This window comes from Gallus gallus, chromosome 37, assembly GCF_016699485.2.
Source record: "Gallus gallus isolate bGalGal1 chromosome 37, bGalGal1.mat.broiler.GRCg7b, whole genome shotgun sequence".
NCBI classification, from domain to species: domain Eukaryota; kingdom Metazoa; phylum Chordata; class Aves; order Galliformes; family Phasianidae; genus Gallus; species Gallus gallus.
In genome coordinates this window covers 45652-64465 of record NC_052568.1, presented here as the reverse complement: position 1 = coordinate 64465, position 18814 = coordinate 45652, and the positions used below count along the sequence as shown (strand labels likewise).

General features: G+C 56.9%; 4 protein-coding genes across 11 annotated transcripts; 3 read left to right on the top strand and 1 right to left on the bottom strand.

Annotated features, from left to right (window-relative positions):
• The first annotated feature begins 17 nt into the window (after positions 1–17).
• Positions 18–2634, top strand: LOC107057254 (nucleoplasmin-like protein ANO39). Its single transcript, XM_046905075.1, has 4 exons — positions 18–156; positions 261–426; positions 607–1245; positions 1871–2634. The coding sequence occupies exons 1-4, from the start codon at positions 18–20 to the stop codon at positions 2178–2180; spliced, it is 1254 nt and encodes a 417-aa protein (XP_046761031.1). The 3' UTR covers positions 2181–2634.
• A 2162-nt stretch (positions 2635–4796) lies between these two features.
• LOC107057280 lies at positions 4797–9565 on the top strand. Of its 7 annotated transcripts, none has more exons than XM_046905072.1 (4): positions 4797–4929; positions 5625–5709; positions 7025–7089; positions 7785–7918. In XM_046905072.1, exons 1-4 carry the CDS (start codon positions 4819–4821, stop codon positions 7911–7913), a joined length of 390 nt encoding a protein of 129 aa, XP_046761028.1. In that variant the 5' UTR covers positions 4797–4818; the 3' UTR covers positions 7914–7918. The 7 variants fall into 7 exon arrangements, 3 of the variants coding, with proteins under 3 accessions (XP_046761028.1, XP_040511012.1, XP_046761027.1); XR_006932303.1 differs by adding an exon at positions 9398–9565 and having other exon boundaries at positions 4899–5158; positions 5625–7089; positions 7785–8011; XM_040655078.2 differs by having other exon boundaries at positions 4899–5158.
• LOC121108163 lies at positions 9157–14159 on the bottom strand. 2 transcript variants are annotated; one of them, XM_040655077.1, is made up of 6 exons: positions 11184–14159; positions 10774–10897; positions 10434–10496; positions 9866–10180; positions 9450–9526; positions 9157–9316 (listed from the first exon to the last, which is right to left on the bottom strand). In XM_040655077.1, the coding sequence occupies exons 1-6, from the start codon at positions 11235–11237 to the stop codon at positions 9260–9262; spliced, it is 690 nt and encodes a 229-aa protein (XP_040511011.1). In that variant the 5' UTR covers positions 11238–14159; the 3' UTR covers positions 9157–9259. The 2 variants fall into 2 exon arrangements, with proteins under 2 accessions (XP_040511011.1, XP_040511010.1); XM_040655076.1 differs by having other exon boundaries at positions 10774–14159.
• Positions 14160–14707: 548 nt separating this feature from the next.
• LOC121108157 (coiled-coil domain-containing protein 81-like) lies at positions 14708–17658 on the top strand. The gene is made up of 4 exons (XM_040655071.2): positions 14708–16338; positions 16769–16922; positions 17124–17380; positions 17536–17658. Exons 1-4 carry the CDS (start codon positions 15994–15996, stop codon positions 17623–17625), a joined length of 846 nt encoding a protein of 281 aa, XP_040511005.1. The 5' UTR covers positions 14708–15993; the 3' UTR covers positions 17626–17658.
• The last annotated feature ends 1156 nt before the right edge of the window (positions 17659–18814 follow it).

Here is an 18814-nt window from a genome sequence, read left to right as displayed (position 1 = left end):
CCGGCCCGGCCCCACGCATGCGCGCTCCTCCCGAGCGGCGCTCGCACCGCTTCCCGCTGTGCTCGGCGCCCCCCGGGCCGGAGCGAGGCTGCGCGGCGGCCATTGGCTGCGGGCGGCTCCTCCCCGCGCCTCGGGCAGCTCGGGCAGCTCGGGGCCGTGCGGGGACGGCCGTGCGGGGACGGCGAGCCCCGGGCCCCGCGCCGCCCGTGTGCGGGCCGTGCGATCGCCGCTAACGGCCGGCCCCGCTCGGTGCGTTGCAGCCGGGAGCGCCTGGCACCGCGCTGACCGTCCGCCCGTGGAGCCGGCAGCGGAGGACGAGCGGCGGCACGACGAGGACCGGCACGACGACGACGACGACGACGACGAGGACGAGGACGAGCGGAGCCTGCGGACGGCCCTCAAGAAGCTGCGGCTGGACGCGGCGCGGTGAGTGGCGCGGAGCGGTGCGCGGCTGTCGGTACGCGCTCGCGTCCCCTTCTTGGGAGCCTTTCCTCGTTTCCCCTTCTTGGGAGCCTTTCCTCGTTTCCCCTTCTTGGGAGCCTTTAACGGCGTTGGGCGGAAAGGCGCCCTGCTCTGAGCAGCGCTTCCGAAGGGCCGTCCCTTCAGTGCCGGTGCCGGTGCCGGGCAGACGCGGCAGCGCAGCGCAGCGCAGCGCTTCGGCGCTCCTTTCGTGCCGTCTCCCGGCCAACCTCCGCAGCGGCAGCACGAAGCCGCGGGGCGATCTGCCCAAAGCGGCGGCTCCGCGCACTGCTGCGGTGCGGTCACCCCGCGGGGCACCGAGCGGCTCCTTCCCGCGCTGCCCTGCCGTGCCTGCAGGCCCCGAGCGTTGCTGTTCTCCGCCTCAGGGGCTCCCGAGCTCATGCAGCCTGCCGTGCTGCTACGGGGCACTCCCGGGCGCAGTGGCGAGCTTTGGCACCGCTCGTTCGTGCTGCCTCAGGAACGGATCCTGCTGCTCAGCAACACCTCTTTGGCGAAAAAATACCCGCTGAGAGAGGAGCGAGGAATCACGCTTACGAAACAGTTGGCTTTTATTGGGTCGCCCACCACAGGCTGGGTGCAGCTCCGCCTCAGTCCCGCTGACGTTCCTTTCACGTGTCCTTGGCTTGCAAACAGGCGGCACGAGGACGAGGAGGAGCAGCAGCAGCAGCAGCAGGACGACGACGAGGACGAGGACGACGACGACGAGGACGAGGAGGAGCGCAGCCTGCGGACGGCCCTCCAGGAGCTGCGGGTGGACGCGGCGCGGTGAGTGGCGCGGAGCGGTGCGCGGCTGTCGGTACCGCGCTCAGCAGAGACGGAGCGCTCTGACAGATCTCTGGCGGGTCCCGTTTCTCACCGCTGAGTGCAGAGGAGCTCAGGGCTGCACACGCAATTGTCGCAGCCCATCACCTGAAGCTGCGGGGCCGAATCGGGATGCTGACGCCGTGCGCTGAGGCACCGCTGTAACGCGGCCCTCTCTCCTTTACCTCCTCCTCCCCCCTTCATTGCTGCTGTGAACTACCTGGATATTCAGTGCGATGCTGCCAGTAGCTCTGATAGCCAGCTTCTGCACTGCAGCTCGGTTTGGAGTGGCAGTGGCCAAGACAAAGCACCTCCAGTAAAGCCCAGTCCCTTAAACACGGAAGAACTGCGGGGAAGTACCTTTACAGCAGCAGTGTTTGCGTGCCTCTCTCTTCTGGGAGAGCCCCGCTTCCTTAAGGCTCTTCCGCTGCTCCTGTCAGGGACTGCACACCAACAGCCGTCTCAGTCTTGGAAGCAAAAAGAAAAGAGCAACACCCACGTTAGGTGCCATGAGCCACGCCACAGAGCTGCGTGAGCAACGGCACAGGTCCCGTATTTACCTACCTGTTCACCTGTTCTGACCCTGCAGGTGTGAGAGGACTGCAGGAGGACCGGCCGGTCTCTCACGGCACGGACGTTCCAGGTCTCCTGTCCTGTATCCTCCCACGTTTACGCACTGCGGCACAAAACACAAAACCCGGTCACACACACCAAAGACTCACGTCCGTTCCAGTGTTTGTGCTACAGCAGAACACGGCACAGAGGACAGACACAGTCCTCACTTTGAGGCCAGCCATGGCAGAAGAGCCACAGCTGAACCTCTGCTGAACCACCGCTGCGGGGCCTGTGGGGAAGTCACGGGAGAACTGCCTCGCTCTGCCCTCATCGTCTCACTCTGACTCACACAACAGCCAAACCTCACTTTTCCTTTCCTTATCCACGCTTCACAGATCCATCTGTGAAACAGCCCTGTGCAGCCCTCCCGCATCCCGTTCTGTGGAGGCTCACGCTTATGTCAGTGACGTGACTGTGGAAGACCTGGCAGGGTACCTGGAACACCATCTGCATATACCAAAGAAAATGTCTGCCATGGCAGAAATGATGTATTCATAACCAAACAGCAAAAACAGTCACAGTCCTAAGCGTTATCAGAAATTTAAATGGCTCGTTTGTGCCATATTTGTAATGTTCTGTTTCATGTACAGTTTAGTTTTGTAATTAAGAGAAAAACTGTACATCGTTGCATAGACTCCTGTGGCTGAAATGATGTATACTTAACTGAAAGCCATATTCAGTCACATAGTAGTACAGTTTATTTTTGTAACTCGAATAAAAACTGTATATAGTCTCATAGATTGGCAGAATGGTTTGTTTCGGAAGGGGCCTCTGAGATCACCTCGTTCCAACCCCCTGCTGCAGGTAGGGACACCTCCCTCGAGACCAGGCTGCTCACAGCCCCATCCAGCCTGGCCTTGAAGGCCTCCAGGGAGGGGACAGTCACAAACTTGCTGGGGAACCTGTCCAGGAATCTCTTCCCAGTCGCTGCTCTCAACCTACACTCTCCCACTTCAAAGCCGTTTCCCCTCGTCCAGTCGCTACCTGCCCTTGTAACAAGTTCCCCCCAGCTCTCCTGTAGGTGGGCTGTGAGCTGCCAGGGGGTCCTGGGGGGCACACAGCCATCCCAACATGAGGCCCCGTGGAGCCCCACAGCGAGCAGGGATGTCCCCGTCTGCTCCGCGCACAAAGGACCCGCAGGCGCCCGATGCAGCAGGGCCACCGCGCCGATCCCACCCGCCCATGTTCCTGGGGCTGCCACGGGGATGATCTCATTCTTGTGCTGCTGACAGCCCCAGGAGCCCTCCTTGGGGCACCCCAGGAGCCCTCAGCCCCTGCCACCCCGCTCCAAGGTCCTGCTGCTGGAAGGGATTGGGGGGCCGCAGGGAGATACGGGAGCCCCTCGGTGGGCTCTGCTCCCAGCATCCTCCTCCCCTCCGAGGGACAATCTTACAGATGAAACCTGGCTTTACAAGGAAAAAATAGTCATTGGTCAGCTATTAAATAATTAATGAATAATTCCCCCAGAACTTTGAAGTGTGAAGTGGCGCAATGTGGGGCTCCAGCAGGGAAAAGGGGGACAAAATGCCCCACAGAACTCTCCTTACTGCCAACACTCCCCGGAGCACAGCAAGTGCCTGAAGTCCTGCCCAAAGCAAAGCCTTTCTCCTGCTCAAGACTTGCCCAGAAAAGCCAGAGCGCAGCCCCAAGAGAAGGACATACCTGAGTTACTGTGGGGGCTTCCTCCAGGCAAGCTGCAGCACCCACTGCAAGCAACGGGCAGCATCACCTCAGCCTGCTCGTCCTCCTCCTTGGGTCTGTGCTGCTCCATGGCTTCAGGAGCCCACGGTGCGTGGCGGCATCTCACCGGGCTCTGCACACCGGGGACACAGTGACAGAGATGCGGAGGAAGGGACAGCTGACGGGGAACTCCTGCGTCCTCCTGGAGCAGGGTGCAGCTGGGATGTTGAGCTCTGAGGCTGCTCCTCACGTAGCCGCCTTGGCAAGTAGCATCTCCTGCCCCGTAGTCCATGTCTTCCCAAATCTGCGAGCTGGGATGCTCCGCTCGGGGGACTTCAAAGCCCAGCACAGAGCGTTGGCTGTGCCATCACGACGTTCGCCCCAGCATCCATCACCCTTGCGGCGGAGACATCAAACGCATCTCCAAATAGCTCCCCAGGCGCAGGCACCATGCCAGCTCAGCTGCTCTCCTCTCCCGGCCCACCCTGGGATGGCAGGCAGGCAGGCACACACCGCAGCCCCACGGAGGAGCCCTCACTGCAGCGGCCACAGCCATGGGGCAGCCCCACATCCACGGGGCACACTGCTAAGCGGGGCTGCAGTCCTCACACTGCTCCGTGCCGTTACCCGGTCCCCACGGACAGCAGGTGACCCGGCATATGCTGGCAGCACGCTGTCCCCAGCAGGGGACGTGGGCTGACGTGGTGGCAGGGAACAGCACTGAGCACGGTGGGGATTTCTGCCTCCACCAGGAGACACTGCGCTCTGTCACGGGAGAACTGCCTCGCTCTGCCCTCATCCTTCCACTCTGACTCACACAACAGCCAAACCTCAGCTTGTTTCTCCTTATCCACGCTTAACAGACCCCTCTGTGAAACAGCCTCGTGGACTTCTCCCACATCCTATTCTGAGGAGGCTCCCACCTATGTCGATGATGTGACTGTTGAAGACCTCACAGGATACCTGGAACACCACTTGTATATTCCAAAGAAAACGTCTGCCATGGCAGCCTCACAGTAAGGAACTTCTTTGCTCCTTGGAGCCCCTTCCCGCCGCTGCCGCTGCTTTCGGGGTTTCCGCTGCGCTCCCAGCACGGCGCCGGCCCCTGCCGGCCTCTGATTGGTCAGCGGCATTTCCATCCCGCCCCCGGTGGCCTCTGAGTGGTCAGCGGCAGGTCCATCCCGTTCCGTCCGGCATCTCATTGGTCAGCGGCAGCTCCGTCTCGACCTCGCTGGCCCCTCAATGGTCAGCGGCAGCTCCGTCCCGCCCCCGGTGGCATCTCCCCGGATGCGGGCAGCACCGAGACGGAAGCGCGGCATGACGGGAGCGGTGCTGAGGACAGCGGCGCCGGAGGTGTGCGGGAGAACGGCTCCATGCCGGGGAGAGGAACCGAGCGCGGCCCGAATCCCCGCGCCGTCCCCTCCGCTCCCGTCCGCACCCCTCCCCTCCGCTCGGCCGTGGGATGCGGGGATTTGGGACGGCTGAAGGACTCGGGGCCCCCACCGCCGCAGCGCTGCTGCCCGCATCCGGGCCGGGCCCCCCCGAGCCTCCAGCGCTGCTCCCGGTGCCCCCCGGGGCTGAGGTGGTCTGTGGGTGTAGGGGCAGTGGGGGAGATGTGGTGGGGATGTGGGAGCTGAGGGGGCTGTAGGGTAATGTGGGGCCGTGGGGGGCTGTAGGGGTGGCTCTTGGGGGCCGTGGGGGGTTACAGGAGGTATGGAGCAGTAGGTAGGTGTGAGTGGAATATAGGGGAATGTGGGGCATTAATTGGTCTTGCTAATTCTTGACGGAGAAGGTGTGTTTAGCTGCCAAAGTCGGTGGCTCGATAGCATGTTCTGAAGCATGTTCTGAATGGTTTGGGGCCCTTCCCCTATTACTCACGTCCTAAGGCAGTGAAGGACTTCCCTCACTCCGTAGGAACGGTTCCTGTGCAAGGGCATGGCCGTCTGCCTGTAAGAGATACTGAAGGGGATGGCTGTGTGACTGCCGTGATGGAGTTGGCTTTTGAATGTCAATTGCACCCCGTTAACGTGCAGCTCTTTCTGACCCAGGCAGGAGCCGGGCAGCGGTACTGCAGCTCGTCTGGCAGCTTTGCAGCTGAGTTGGGAAGTAGAAGATGTGGCTGTGAAAGAAGAAGTCAGTTGCTGGGACGTCCCCCTGTTCTTCCCCTAGCTGTCCCCTTGCCTCAGCCTGGATTCCCCTTGCATTCCTGTAGGATTCCCATCCATCCTCCTGGTTGTCCCTTGCTTTCCCCAAGGTTGCTCTTTGCTTTCCCATGACAGCCCACCCATCATTCCCTCAAAGCCCCAATATCCACCCCAGTGTTTCCCCAGCAAGACCCCTAGAGACGCCCTGTAGCCCCCCACAGAGCACCATACACCCTCTAGGACCTCCTCAGACCCGGTACGCCCCCCCCGTAGCTGGCCCATACGCACACGGAGCCCCACAGTCCCCAGCATCACCCCATGTAACCCACTGGGCTACCACAGAACCCCCGTATTTCCTCTATTTCCTCCCTCAGACCTCCTTTCCCACCTCCAAGACCCCAACCCCGGGATCTCATCGATTCCCACGGTCCCTGACAGCAGCACCCCTGTCACCATCCCAGGAACCCCATAGCCCACCTGAGGGCCCTCCTCAACCCCATCCCCATCAAGCTCTTGTACAGCCATAGGGTGCTGGGGCAGGGGTGGCTGCTGCAGGAGAGGAATGCGGGGCTGGAGCAGGTGCAGGGCACAGCTGTGGGTGAAAGGGATGTGAGGGGCACTGTGGGTCCAGGAACGTAGGGGTTGTGGGGGCACGTGGGGAGCGGTTTGGGGTGAGAATGGAGGATGTGCGGTGGTGTTGGAGTGCACTGGTTGATTTCTTCCTGGGAGGGGATTGGGGTTCCCTTTGGCCCAAAGGTGGAGCCCTGATCCATAACCCCACGTGAGCCCAGAGCCCCATATAACTCTGCATGAGCCCAAGGCTCCACATGACCCATAACCGTGTGAGCACCGTAAGCCCATATGAGGCTGAGGGCAGTGATGGGTCTGTTACTGGCTAGGTCAGGAAGTACTCTAGGGTGGCTCTGGGGCCGCTGTAGAATAGCGCTCTGTATCTGCCCCTGACCCTCATCTTGGGGGGTAAGATGGGGGTGCAGGGGTTAGTGGAGGGCTAAGGAAGAGATTCCATGAGTATGAACCATAGCAGCCCCAGAGCCATCCTAGAGCAGCGCCATCACTGCCCATGGCCCATGGCCAGCAGCAGTTCCACCACAAGCTGTGTGTTGGGTCAAGGCAGCTCCTAGGTGTTGCTCTGCTTCATAGCTGCCCCAAAGTGCCCCTGTAGCCCTCCCATAGGTGTCCTTTAACTGCCCCACCACCCCGTAAGGCTTCCCCACGTCCTAGCACATCCCCCCAGGTGCGTGCAGGGTGTGCAAGAAACGCTCTCATCCCTGATATTCCATCAGGCACAGCTCTTCGTGCAGCAGCAAAGCTCCTTCCTGATTGCTGTGGCGTTACTTCACTCTCCTCAGTGAGTTCCTTCTGCTCCCGTTGGGTTGGTTGAGTTGGGTTGGTTGGGATGAGGTGGGGGCAGGGATCCCAGAGTTCTGGGGCCACATGGCATCGGGTCGCAGCGTGTTGGGGGCAGGAAGGGTCAGGGAGTCACAGGGTCTTGTGGGGGTGTGGTTCACCCAGGGCTGTGGGTCACGTATAGCCATGGGGTCATGCACATACAGGGTGATGAGATCATCTTGGCTTAAGGCTCATGTGGGGTTACGGCTCAGGGCCCCACCTTTGGGCTGCATGGACCCCCAGTCCCCTCTCAGGAAGAAATGAAACCCCTCCTACACCGCTGCCCCCTTCCCCCCCTTTTTTTTTTTTTTACCTCAAACTGCTCCCCACATCCTCCCATAGCACCCCATACTCCCGCGTCCCTCTTGCAGCCCACATCTTGTCTTCTCCTGAACAGCATTCTGCTCCTGCAGGCTGTGTTGTCATATCCATTCTATATCCCCCACAACCTCTCCCACAGACCCACATAGCTCCTCAAGTACTTTCTCTGACCTGGTACACCTCCCCCACCGCCAACCTGGGACCTCGCAGAGCCCCACAGTCCCCAGCAGCACCCCACGTCCCCCACGGTTCTTCAAGGATCCCTCCGATTTGAGGGAGGCTCAGACCTCCCTTTATGCCTCAGACCCCTCCTGTGTTCTCCGACTCCCACAGTCCCTGACAGGACCCCCATCACCATCCCAGGACCCCCATAGCCCACTGATGAGGAACCCCGCAGCAATCCACATCTCAGGATGGGGCTCCAGCTGTGCCCCAATGCCTGCATTAAAGAGAGGAGAATGAATGAGCGTAACGGGGCACCTTTCCTCCTGACATTGCCCACTGCCTGCGTGTTGGCTGTGCCACGTGAGCGGCATTTTGTCCTCGAGCTGTGAGTGCAGGTATGTGTGCATACGGGGGTGTGCAAAGATGGTGCTGAGCATGAGTGTGCACTGCACGTGGGCGTGTGCACGGTGTCTGTGGGTGAAAGTTTTGCACGTGTGTGCGTGCAGATGGCTGTGTGCAAGGCTAGAGCTGCGCTTGTGTCTTTATGCACGTGGGTGTGCAGAAGGATGGTGTGCACGCATGTGTGTGTATGCATGAACACGAATGCGTGCATGAAGGTCTTTGCACAAGGCTGTTGGGTTTTGCACACACTTGCGTGCACACGAATTGAGTGCGCACACAGGGCTGTGCAAGGATGCACTTGCACGTGTGTGTGAATGCACAGGTGTGTGTGCGGAGAAGTCTTTGCACGTGGGTGTATGGTTCTGCACACATCCGTACACACAGATGCGCGTGCAAGGGGGCAGTGGAGGCTCCTGGGAACGGGAGATATCTGGGAGCGGCGGAAGTCCCGCCAGAGTGCTGGAGAGCACAGGGCCGGGAAGCACAGCTCCGCAGCACTGCGCTCTGCACAACAGCCTGCAGGACGGCACAGAGCGCTGACAGAACCAGGACACAGCGCCATAGCAGGCACTGCAAAGGAAACAGCTCCATCCCAGCCGGAGCAGTGACAGGCAGGCAGGCACTGGGGAGGGCTGCACGGCAGAGGGACGCCCTCTGTGTGCCACACCAGGAGAACCTGGAGTGCTGTCTGTAAGCAGAACAGTGCCGGGATGGCGGCCTGGTGGTCCTAAGCTGCAGAGATGCTGCTCTGGACCAACAGCCTGTCACTTTCTGAGAAAACGCCGTCCTTTTGATGAACTTTGCTCATTATACACTCGTCATCAAAGCCAAAAACACTCAGTGCTGCCCTGGGAAACTCAGCCATCTGCACAGCGTTGCTCTCCAAGTTAGCACGCTCGTGGCCAGGCTTTGTTCCTCGCAGCTCTCTGCACGTGCTTTGCAGACTGTCTGTTTGTGGGCAGTGCAAAGGACTGCTGCCTCCGCTGCATCACTGGATGGCAGCATTTGCTGACGGAGCTGTGGGAGTTCTGAGTGAGCGCTGCGAGACCAATAACGAGGAGGTGGTGCAGCAGCTCTCCGAGTGCCGCTGGACAAATGAGGCCGTGCGCTCTGTGTGAATCTCTCATTGTGACTGGTTTTTATTGACTCCATCTGAAGTTGGAGTGCTGAGGTGGGCAGCACTCGCAGCGCTGCCCTGTAACGCCGCGCACTGCAGCCGCTGCCTGCTGACGCTCCTCCTCTCAGTCCTTCAGCTGCAGCTTCTGCATCATCTCCACAAGGCTGTTCACTGCGGAGGCCTGGAAAGAAACGGAGCGAGGGTAGAAACAGGACACCTCTTCCCTCGGGAATTTACAGTCTCTTTCTTTCATGTCTGACAGACAGAGGCCCTGAGAACAACCAGAGCCGTGTCTGCCTTCACCAAGGACTCACCTCTGCACGTGCAGCGGCAGCTCTGAGGGCAGCCTTCATCGATTCCCCTCTCCTCTCTTTCTCTTGGCGTCTTCTCGCTAGAAAGCAAGAATAAACATGAATGCATTTTGTCAGCAGCACAACTGCAGAAACAGGGGTGCCGTACAGGCAGAAGGCAGCAAAAAAAACAGAGGAAACGGGACTAGGAAGTTTCCCAGTGAATGACATTTCCAGGGGGATGTGCAGAAGACCACCATGGAGTTAATGGAAGGAGATGGGGTTACGTGTTCTGGCACCTCACTGCCTTTGGACTTTGTAGCCTTCCACTCTTGTCCCCTCCACAGAGAAGGAAAAAGCAAAGCGAACCCTGAGCAAACTTGAAAAGGGCTTGAAAAGGGCAGCAGCTCACCAGGGTGGGTCCCACAGCACCTTCTCACCTCTTAGCTTGGAGCTCCGCGCTGCAGCAGGCCCAGGGTGTGCTGCTGGAGCTGGCACGCTGTCTCCGCTCGGCCCCCTCACTCTTTTGTTAGCAGGCAGCTGCGCTGCTGTTGGCTTCGCTTCTTCCAAGCCCTTGCGTTTACATCCAGCCAAGGACTTGGAGACAGAGCGGGGGCACACAGCAGGGGAAGGTCTTCCCCCTGTGTTGGGACCTGCTGTTGTAGGAAGCCCTCCAGCCTGGAGATGAGCTCTCTCCAGAAGGACTTCCTGCACCGCTTTTGCGTAGATCTTTCCGTTGGGCTCGGCACCTCTCTCTGTGATAATCAGGAAAGGAGAAGCAACAACATTGAAAGAGAGTCCTTGCAGTCCTTGCGGTCTGCAGAATGGGCCATCATGCTAGGATGTCTCGAGTGCTCACGGTAAGGGATCTTAGGATCTTGGGTGAACGTTGGGTTCCCAGCACGGATGTGCAGTGCCCTTTCCTCTCCCCTCCATCGCACACACTGCCCTTCATGCAGCCCTATTTAGAGGCGCATACCCATAGCACAGCTCACATGAGCTTCTTACCTGCGGAGGCTTTCCATTTCCCCCCTTGCCCAGCACCACTCCATGGACGCGCAGGATCCATCCCTACAGAAACATTGTAAAAAATCAACAACGTTGATTTCACAGGCACCAGCAGGCGGCAGCAGAGATATCATGCAGTAAGCCCACGTCCCCCCAGGAAACAGAAAGATGCTACTTTGACAGCCCAAACACAAACGGATTGATAGTTCACTTTGCACTGCTCCTTCCTGCACTCCAAATGGATGCTTACTTGACATCCCCTACAGCACTGCACCCGCTCAGAAGGAATACTCAAAATTCATTCCTCCACACTTTGCGACAGAGGGCTGAAGAAACTCACTTCTGTATGGCAGGAAGGACCGTCCGTCCCTGTTGCGTCCCTCTGTGCGCTGCAAGGCGCGGTTGGATCTCTGGCAGCCTGCTGGCTGCTGCTCCCAACCGCGGGGAACCGCACCGCGCCACTTCTGAAGAGAGAAAGGGAGAAACGGTGGTGGGAACGGGCAGCCAAGGTTTGCAGAGAGGTTCCAGATCGTGCCACACATGGGATATCAGAGTGCTGAGACACTGATTATCACTATGGGAAAAGACAGCCTGAGCCACGTCCACGTTGTTAGCCCAGGCTGTCAGCAGTGAGCGCTGAATCCAACCGGTTCCTGAGGTCACCAAGGACCAGCAGGGCTCCCCCTGCTCCGTCCCTTCCCCTTGAAAACAAGGAAACGGAAGCACCAAGCAGAAGAGGCCCAGCCATACCTTGCCACTCACACGGCAGCAATTGGAACCGCGGTCGTCTCCTTGCTGAGACATGGCTGCTGAAGGCTCAGAGGAAGCTGAAGTTCCAGAGGCTCTCTCTGCAGGAACTTCCCCGGCCCTTGGAAAGAGCTGGCTTCCCTCTTCCTAAGACCGCCTCGATCCCGGAATCTCCTTTGGGACAGGAATCCTGCAGAAAGTACCGACGAGTGCACACGCGGTGCTTCCGTCGGGCTCTCGCAGGGTGATCTGTTCCACAGAAGGCCCAGAGCTCAGTCTCTGCGTGCAGCACGCTCACCAGAGCACCAGCTCTGCTCACCAGCTGTGGCACAAACGCTCCCAACCCAGCAGTGGTTGTGACCTCAGCGAGTGCCCGCATCGCCCTTCTGCTTTCATCATAAGCGAAGGAAATGGACGCCTCCCAGCTCCACATCTTAGGGTCACCCAATGGGGTTATCTGAAGAACAGGAATGGAGAAGTGAAGACGACTCTTGTGCAGCCCAATAAAAAACAGAAAAGACCAATAGGGCTTCATAGTGGTCAATGGAGTCCCAGAGGAATCACTGGAAACCAATAGCAATGCACGCCTGAATGTCCCGGGGCTGGTGCAGGTCTGTCTGGCTGTGGCGTTAGGCTTCAGGGCCGATGTAGCCCCCTCGGGCTGTGGCTGTACCTTCAGGCCTCGGGCTGGTATAGGCCTCTTGGGCTGTGGATTTATATTCAAAGCTGGTGTTGGCCTCTTGTGCCATGGCTGTGGCTTTAGGCCCTTGGCCTGGTTCCAGCCTCTCTGGCTGTGGCTTTAGGCCTCGGGGCCAGTGCTGGCCTTTTGGGCTGTGGCTTTAGGCCCTGGGATCAATGGCAGCCTGTGTGGCTGTGGCCTCAGGCCTTGGGGCTGGTGCTGGTTTCTCAGACTGGGGCTGGGGCTTTAGGCCCTGGGGCCAGTGTAGGCCTCTCTGGCTGTGACTTCAGGCCCTTGGGCCGGTGCTGGCCTTGCTGGTTGGGGCTTCAGGTGCCGGCCTCTCTAAGTTTGGCTGTGGCTTTAAGCCCCTGCACTGTTTCAAGCCTTTCAAGCTGTGCCTTTAGTCCCCAGGGCCTTTTTTGGCCTGCCTGGCTGTGGCTTTTGCTTTAAGCCCCATGGCCGGCGTCAGCCTCTCAGGCTGTGGCTTTAGGGCCTGGGCTCAGTGCTGGCCTCTTTTTTTGTGGCTTTAGACCCCAGAGCTGGTGCCGGTCTCTCAGGCTGAGCCTGTGGCTTCAGGCCCCAGGGTCCGTGCTGGTTTGTCTGGCTGTGGCTGTGGCTTTAGGTCCAAAGCTGCTAGTGGCCTCTCCAGCTGTGGCTGTAGTTCCAGGCCCCGAGGCTGGTGCCAGTTTCTCTGTCCTTTTTTTTAGGCCACAGGGCTGGTGCCGGCCTCTCTGGCTGTGGACTTACGTCCCAGGGACCTTGCCAGCTTCTCTGGCTTTGGCTTTAAGCCCCAGAGCTGGTGCCGGCCTGTCTGGCTGTAGATATGGATTCAGGCCCTGGGGCCAGTGTCCACCTCTGTGGCTGTGGCTTTAGGCCCTAGATCTTGTGTCAGCCTATAACAACGTGCATTTGAAAATGGTTCATGTAAGGAAATGAAAGCAAGAGAACACGGAGCTCTTCTGGGTATTTCTAGAATTGCGAAAGGGATCGGAAAGCGTGCTCAGCCTTGGGTGGCTGGTTGTATCCAGCAATCCCTACCACAGTTGTAAACATCACTAAATCTTTGTTATCCTGCTTGCCAGGATTTGGATGGGACAAGAAGCCAACGACTATCAGTTTAGAGGAGGTAATGAATGTTAGCCGCTCCCCTTTGTTCACCCCTTGCTACTTAGGTTACACAGTTCTTCTGTGCGATGTGCCGGTGCAATACCTCTGAGCAACCATTTTGATGGGTTCAGCAATGCTTGGGGCAACAGGCTTTGGTCATCCTCAGATCTACATGACGAGAGAGACTGAAAGAAAAATAAAATAGGAGGTAATAGTCCTTTCTCTTCTTCTAGTCGGAAGACTAACCAAAGCTTCCATACTACGTCTTTTGCCTTGATAGGGGTGTTCCCTGAACCTCACAGCTTTAGCACAACACTTTCTGTTGAGATTCCCGCCAACGGGGAAGTATTAGTGCCAGTCCTCTGCCTCTTTTTGTTTCTGTTGTCTGGATTTCATTTAGTGGCCCATGAACAGAGCCAGGATAGCCAAGCCCTGCAGGTGGAGGCAGGGACCAGGCTCAGGAGCAAGGGCAGAGTGGTTTCTTTGTTTCTAAAGGGAATGGCAGTGTTTTCTGCAGGTGGATTTGCCAGCGCATTGCACCTGCACCGGTCTTCCCCTGCACAAAGGAGGAGCAGCTCAGCGAGCTTGGCCTGGGCCATGGAAGGGAACATCCAAACGTCCGGAGCAACCCCAAACGAGTTAGCTGTGTAGGCTGGTTGTTTTCTGCTGTTTGTCTCATCCTTCTGGAAAGAAGCAGGAGGAGAGCTCAGATTTGATCCCGCTGTGCGTGATGGTTAATGCCAAGGGACAGAAGGGTGTGCTTAGGCAGGGGAGAAGCTAGGAAAGCTGAGCATCGTAGAGGAACGAGATTAAAACAGAGCTCATTCTACACAGCAGTTCAGCACGTTGCAGGGATTTATCTTCCCTTCTACCAGTGTAGAAGCTACCAACACTACCAGCGTGTGTTGGGCTTGGTTGCTTGCAGAAGGAACAAGGTTACGTGTTGGTTTTACAGAGAACAGCCATTATGATTTCTTGATAGATTTAATCGATAATAACAGAGGAGTGGCAAGAAAGGGCCCTGCCAACGCCAGTAAGTTCCTACCCAGACCTATGTGACAGACTGACGTGCAGAAATCAGACCCTATAGCCAGTAAGGATATGGAGCAGCTATGTGTTTATTGGTGACGCGCGTACACCCTGGTGCAAGGGGGATCGTTCCACCTAACTTGCACCCCGTCAGGAGAAATGGTGCTATAGTTATAGGTCAAACTAATACATAATCAGTAGTTGACAGGAATTCAGATACATCTTCATTACATTCCCGAGAGTCCATTAGCATGCAGTCTCTCCCCCCCTTGCGCGGGCGTAGTAGGTCGTGATGATGAAGGCTTGCAGTCTTCCTCACAAAGGCTCGTAGTCTTCCTCGCTGCAAACTTCTGACCCTGAAGGGGGGGCATCCCCCAAACCAGTTTCAACTTGCCCTGTAGACATCTAATCACCTCCCTGCCAAATGTTTTTTTCGAGCTGCTCTCCAGCCCTTATCTCTATGGCCTTCATCCTCCTTGCTATTCCAGACCCAGTGTCTGTGCAAGTGCTTGGAACCCCTTGTTTTCTAACACTCTCTACCTAAACTATCTCTATTTGCCCCTTGTTTCTACTTTGTGAAGCTGCTTTCCCCTTTCTTGCTGTGAGGCCCTTCTCTCTCAAACTGCAGGGTCCTGCTCTCTCTCTTCAAGAGCAGTCAGAAGAAAGACAAGTGAGAATACAGGGAACAAAGAAAAGCAGAGAGGAGAGCAGAGGCAGCAGAAAGAGGAGTGAGGATACAGAGAAGAAAGAACAGGGGAAGAGGAGTGCGGATGCAGAATAAAGACAAGTCTGGCAACAGGAAACAAAATCCAACAGAAGAGCAGTGCTGATGCAGAGGGAAAAGGAGTGAGGATGATGCAGGGGAATAAGAACAGGAGAAGAGTGAGAATGCAGAGGAAAGAGCAGGGAGGATGGAAAAGAAGGGAGAGCCTAAGAGGTGGGCAGATGGAAAAAGAGTGCGGGAAGAAAGAAGAGCAGAAGAGTAGAGCCAATGCAGAAGAAAGAGGAGTGAGGAAGCAGGGAAACATACAGCAGAAGAGAAAAGCAGATGCAGGTGAAAGAGCAGTGGTGAGATGCAATGGAAACCATCAGAAGAGTGAGGATACAAGGAGGAAAGAACAGCAGAAGAGGAGCACAGCTGCACGAGAATGAGCAGTGAGAATACAGGGAAGATAGAGGAGGAGGAGAGCAGATGCAGAAGAAAAGAGACGTCACGTTACAGGGAAGAAAAGTAGGGCAGACAAAGTACGGAGAGGAAGCAGGGGAAAAAAAACGCCGAAGAGCAAGGATAGAGATGAAAGAGCAGTGAGGATACACAGAGGATAGAATAGCAGAAGAGAAGCAGAAGAGAAAAAACAGGAAAAGAGTGAGAATGCAGACGGAAAAGCAGGGAGAATACAGGGAAGAACCAAGAGCCTAAAAGAAGTGCAAATGCAAAAGCAAGCGAGGCTACAGGGAAGAAAGGACAGCAGAAGGGGAATACAGGTGCAGATCCCCCAAACAAAGCACTCCCTGCCCGCTAGGGTTGCGGGTGCGACGCAGTCACCACAATGACGTCGAGGATCAATGCCGGGTAATTCAGTGAGCGTTCCAACAAAGAATCAAGGAAAAAAACTGCCAGGCAAAGGAAAGAAACCTTCTGGCAACAGGTCTTCAACGTTACGCGTAGAGTCCTTTGGAACAGGAGTTGTTTCTGTGTCAACAACTTGAAGATCAATTCAGGCAACGGCTACTAAAGAAAAACGAGTCACATAACATGGAGAGCAAAGAAGAGAAGAGAGAGGAAACAGAGAGGTGCCAGCACTGCCACCCGGGGTGGGCAGCAGGCTGCTGGTGCCAGCGTCATCATGGGCGGCGGCCAGCACTGGCCACGCTGTCACTGCGTCGCCGTGGCGACGTTTGTGACACGGCCACCCGGGAGGGGTATGAAGGCGGTGCACGCTGGTGGGTCCTGCATCCTGAAGGAGCATCTGGTAGAGAGCAGACGCACCTGAAGGGATGAGCTCCGGCATGGCTGGCGCCAACAAGGAGCAACCCGCTGGCACGAGGCGGAACAGGATGAGCTTCTGCGAGGATGGCCCCGCAGCGAGGCGTGCCTCCGGACCCACATGCACCGACACCGAAGGTACACGGCTCCACAGCCACCACAGGAGCGCTGCTGCAGCCAATCTTGGCACGCAGACGACACTTTCCATCTGCCACCTCACTCCCGCCTGGCAGCGGGAGGGCTGCCGGGAAGCGGCAGGTGCAGAGTGTGACCTGCTTTTCCTTTGCCCTCCAGAGCGAGTTGCCGTCTGGGATGCGGTGGCCGCCTACGTACAAGAGCACCTCCTGGTGCAGAAGGTGGGTTGGCTGCCGGGTTCCTCCTCTCCCTGTCCGCCTCAGCCAAGACTTCCTCCCACTCTTCCCCTCCACAGAAAGCAGGAAACTCACCCCACGCGTCTCTACTGGGCATGCCATGGGCTTCCTGCAAATCCCGCAGGATCACTTGTGCTGGGCGCTGTCCTGTCTCAGGGCTGATCCCGCTCGCGGGAAGCCTCTGGATCCCATCAGGCTGCTTCTGCCCTGACTGCTGTGCTGCATTTGGGAGGGCGAGGGGAAGGAGAGGACTGTGCAGCCCCTTCCCAAAGCCATTCCTGATGCCCTGGCTCGTGCCTCTGAACAGCGGGAGAGGGCTCCTGAGCTCCGTCCCTGCCTTGGACCGCTACCTGGGCTCTTCCTCCAGCCAGCTGGCCCATAACCCTGCCGCCCTTCCTTTCTCTACCACTTGTAGGGGGTCTGGATTCCCACCTTCGGATCCTTTGACACCATCTCCAGAGACATCAGGACTGAGGACGGGACCGTGACTCTGCGATGGCCCGTCTTTCACTTGTCTGGAAACCTCATAGCCGTGCACCACCTCAAGCCCCGCAGGGAGTCCCTGCCAGGTAGGAGGGAGGATTAAAGCTTTGCTGGCTTCACGCACAGGGCCAACAGGGCCACCGCCTCCATTCTCCAAAGCAAACCTCCCCCTCGGAGGAGCCCAGCCAAACATGGGGCCGTTCTGGCTGATGGCCACAAGAAGCAGTTCCAGGGAAGCACTGCGGAAAACCAACCGTATCATCAACTCCGTCCCTCCCATTTTTCAGCCCATAGGAAGCTGGAGCCGCTCAAGAGCAGCGAGGTGGCCGCAGCTGCCTCTGTGACCTGGCAGACAGCGCAGGCTTGCATCCAAAGCACCGTGTCCCTGCTCTCTGGCTGCCTGAAGAATGGGGAGAACGTTGCCGTTGTCTTCAAGGACATTGGAGTGCTCCACATTGATGGACTGACCTTCCACATGAAATTCTATTACGACTTCCTTGACAAGCTGTCAGGGAAAGAGAAGTTCAGGAAAGCTCTTCTCAAGGTGAGCTGTAGCTTTCTACCACCAGCACCTGGCCAGCTGCTCGCGCCGTGCAAGTGCTGCGGTGCCATCAGCCCTCCCTGCCTTGGGCTCCTTGTGTGCCCAGTGCCTCAGCCGTCACAAGGACGTCCCACATCCTCCCTGTTCCTCCCCTGCAGGCCCCCTGGCTGCTGGACATGGTGGTGTCCCGAGCGGCACCGGTGGCCACCCTGGCACTCTCTGGCTGCCTCGTCGTCTTTCCCAAGTGAGTATGTTGGGGGCTGTAGCTGCTGCTTGCTGCAGCTCCTGCAGGCACTGACAGTGTGAGGCATCCCAGGTTGGAGCCTGGGCTCACCTCCTCCTCCACGTCTGGGGCTCTGACGGATCAGCCTTCCCCTCCGAGCTAGAGCCATCCTCTGCAGAGAAAACACAGCCAACAGGTTATTTATGAGACAAGGTCTGAATTAGCACGTGCCTGTCATCCAGTGCAAGGCACTCGCAAAGATAAACAAGGATACAGTGAGCAGATAACTGTTTATTATTGCACGTTTCCAGCAGAACAACCGACAAAACTCCAGACAGCAGTACAGGATTGTAGTACACAGCTTGCAAAATCTGTGATGAAGGTATTTTTGTGTGAAGAGTGAAACATATCTGCATCTTCGTAAGACCTGAAAAGTATAACACAATATCCTATTCAGTTTTGAAAGCATGCAAATTGAGGTAAATCTGTTATTTTGCATCTAAGAAAAGGAAATCCCTAAGGGGCTATATGTCTGTGTATATATATATGCATATCTCAGTGCAATACGGATATATTTGTACGTCACATAAAAGCAAAACTACCTACTGTTCTCAGAATGTTAATAGGAGGAAAGCACATTACAGTGTGCACATCACATGCATAAAAAACAGGGGCACGAGCAGGGGGGTAATCTCAACATGTGTTGAAAAAAGACCCTTCTTTGTGCTTGGTGATAAATAAAAGCCCCTCAGGTCTCTCAACGGAAATTGTCTCGGTAGCTAATAAAAGCAGCTGACGTATTGAGAGGATGAACAAGGATAAAATGCCAAAGGCAGCAGAGCCTGGGGTTTGCAATACATTTATATTTCAGAAAAGAAAAAAAAAAAAAAAAAGGAAGAAAGAAAGAAGCAAATTGCTACTAAACTATGCTCTGTGGAAGTGTAGATGGTGCTGCACAGCTTTCTCAGGACTGGTACAGCCACATAGCTTTTAGGAAGGGATCACATTCACTTCTCCCACAGTGAACACCATGTACTTGCTACTGTGGCAATGTTCCTGAGCTGAATAAGGTTAAAAAACAAACTTGGTTCACAAAGAAAAGTACTGAATTATTCTCACTCTCTCATATCATAATTAGAGTACATAAGTTAGGCAGGTTTTGCCCTGTGTCTCCAGTCAGTGTAAACTCCTGCCTGTCTGCCATTCGCCTCTGA

What these genes read in the sequence shown, in the direction of transcription:
- LOC107057254 (XM_046905075.1), top strand. Translation starts at nt 18, where the DNA reads ATGCGCGCTCCTCCCGAGCGGCGCTCGCACCGCTTCCCGCTGTGCTCG. An exon ending in AGCTCGGGCAGCTCGGGGCC is followed by an intron (nt 157 to 260) that starts GTGCGGGGACGG and finishes GGTGCGTTGCAG; the next exon opens with CCGGGAGCGCCTGGCACCGC. An exon ending in CTGCGGGTGGACGCGGCGCG is followed by an intron (nt 1,246 to 1,870) that starts GTGAGTGGCGCG and finishes CTGACCCTGCAG; the next exon opens with GTGTGAGAGGACTGCAGGAG.
- LOC107057280 (XM_046905071.1), top strand. Translation starts at nt 4,950, where the DNA reads ATGCCGGGGAGAGGAACCGAGCGCGGCCCGAATCCCCGCGCCGTCCCC. An exon ending in CGGTGCCCCCCGGGGCTGAG is followed by an intron (nt 5,159 to 5,624) that starts GTGGTCTGTGGG and finishes TTTCTGACCCAG; the next exon opens with GCAGGAGCCGGGCAGCGGTA. An exon ending in ATGTGGCTGTGAAAGAAGAA is followed by an intron (nt 5,710 to 7,784) that starts GTCAGTTGCTGG and finishes CGACTCCCACAG; the next exon opens with TCCCTGACAGGACCCCCATC.
- LOC121108163 (XM_040655076.1), bottom strand. Translation starts at nt 10,975, where the DNA reads ATGTGTGGCACGATCTGGAACCTCTCTGCAAACCTTGGCTGCCCGTTC. An exon ending in GTCCTTCCTGCCATACAGAA is followed by an intron (nt 10,497 to 10,773) that starts GTGAGTTTCTTC and finishes ATGTTTCTGTAG; the next exon opens with GGATGGATCCTGCGCGTCCA. An exon ending in GAAATGGAAAGCCTCCGCAG is followed by an intron (nt 10,181 to 10,433) that starts GTAAGAAGCTCA and finishes TGATTATCACAG; the next exon opens with AGAGAGGTGCCGAGCCCAAC.
- LOC121108157 (XM_040655071.2), top strand. Translation starts at nt 15,994, where the DNA reads ATGAGCTCCGGCATGGCTGGCGCCAACAAGGAGCAACCCGCTGGCACG. An exon ending in AGCACCTCCTGGTGCAGAAG is followed by an intron (nt 16,339 to 16,768) that starts GTGGGTTGGCTG and finishes TACCACTTGTAG; the next exon opens with GGGGTCTGGATTCCCACCTT. An exon ending in TCAGGAAAGCTCTTCTCAAG is followed by an intron (nt 17,381 to 17,535) that starts GTGAGCTGTAGC and finishes CCTCCCCTGCAG; the next exon opens with GCCCCCTGGCTGCTGGACAT.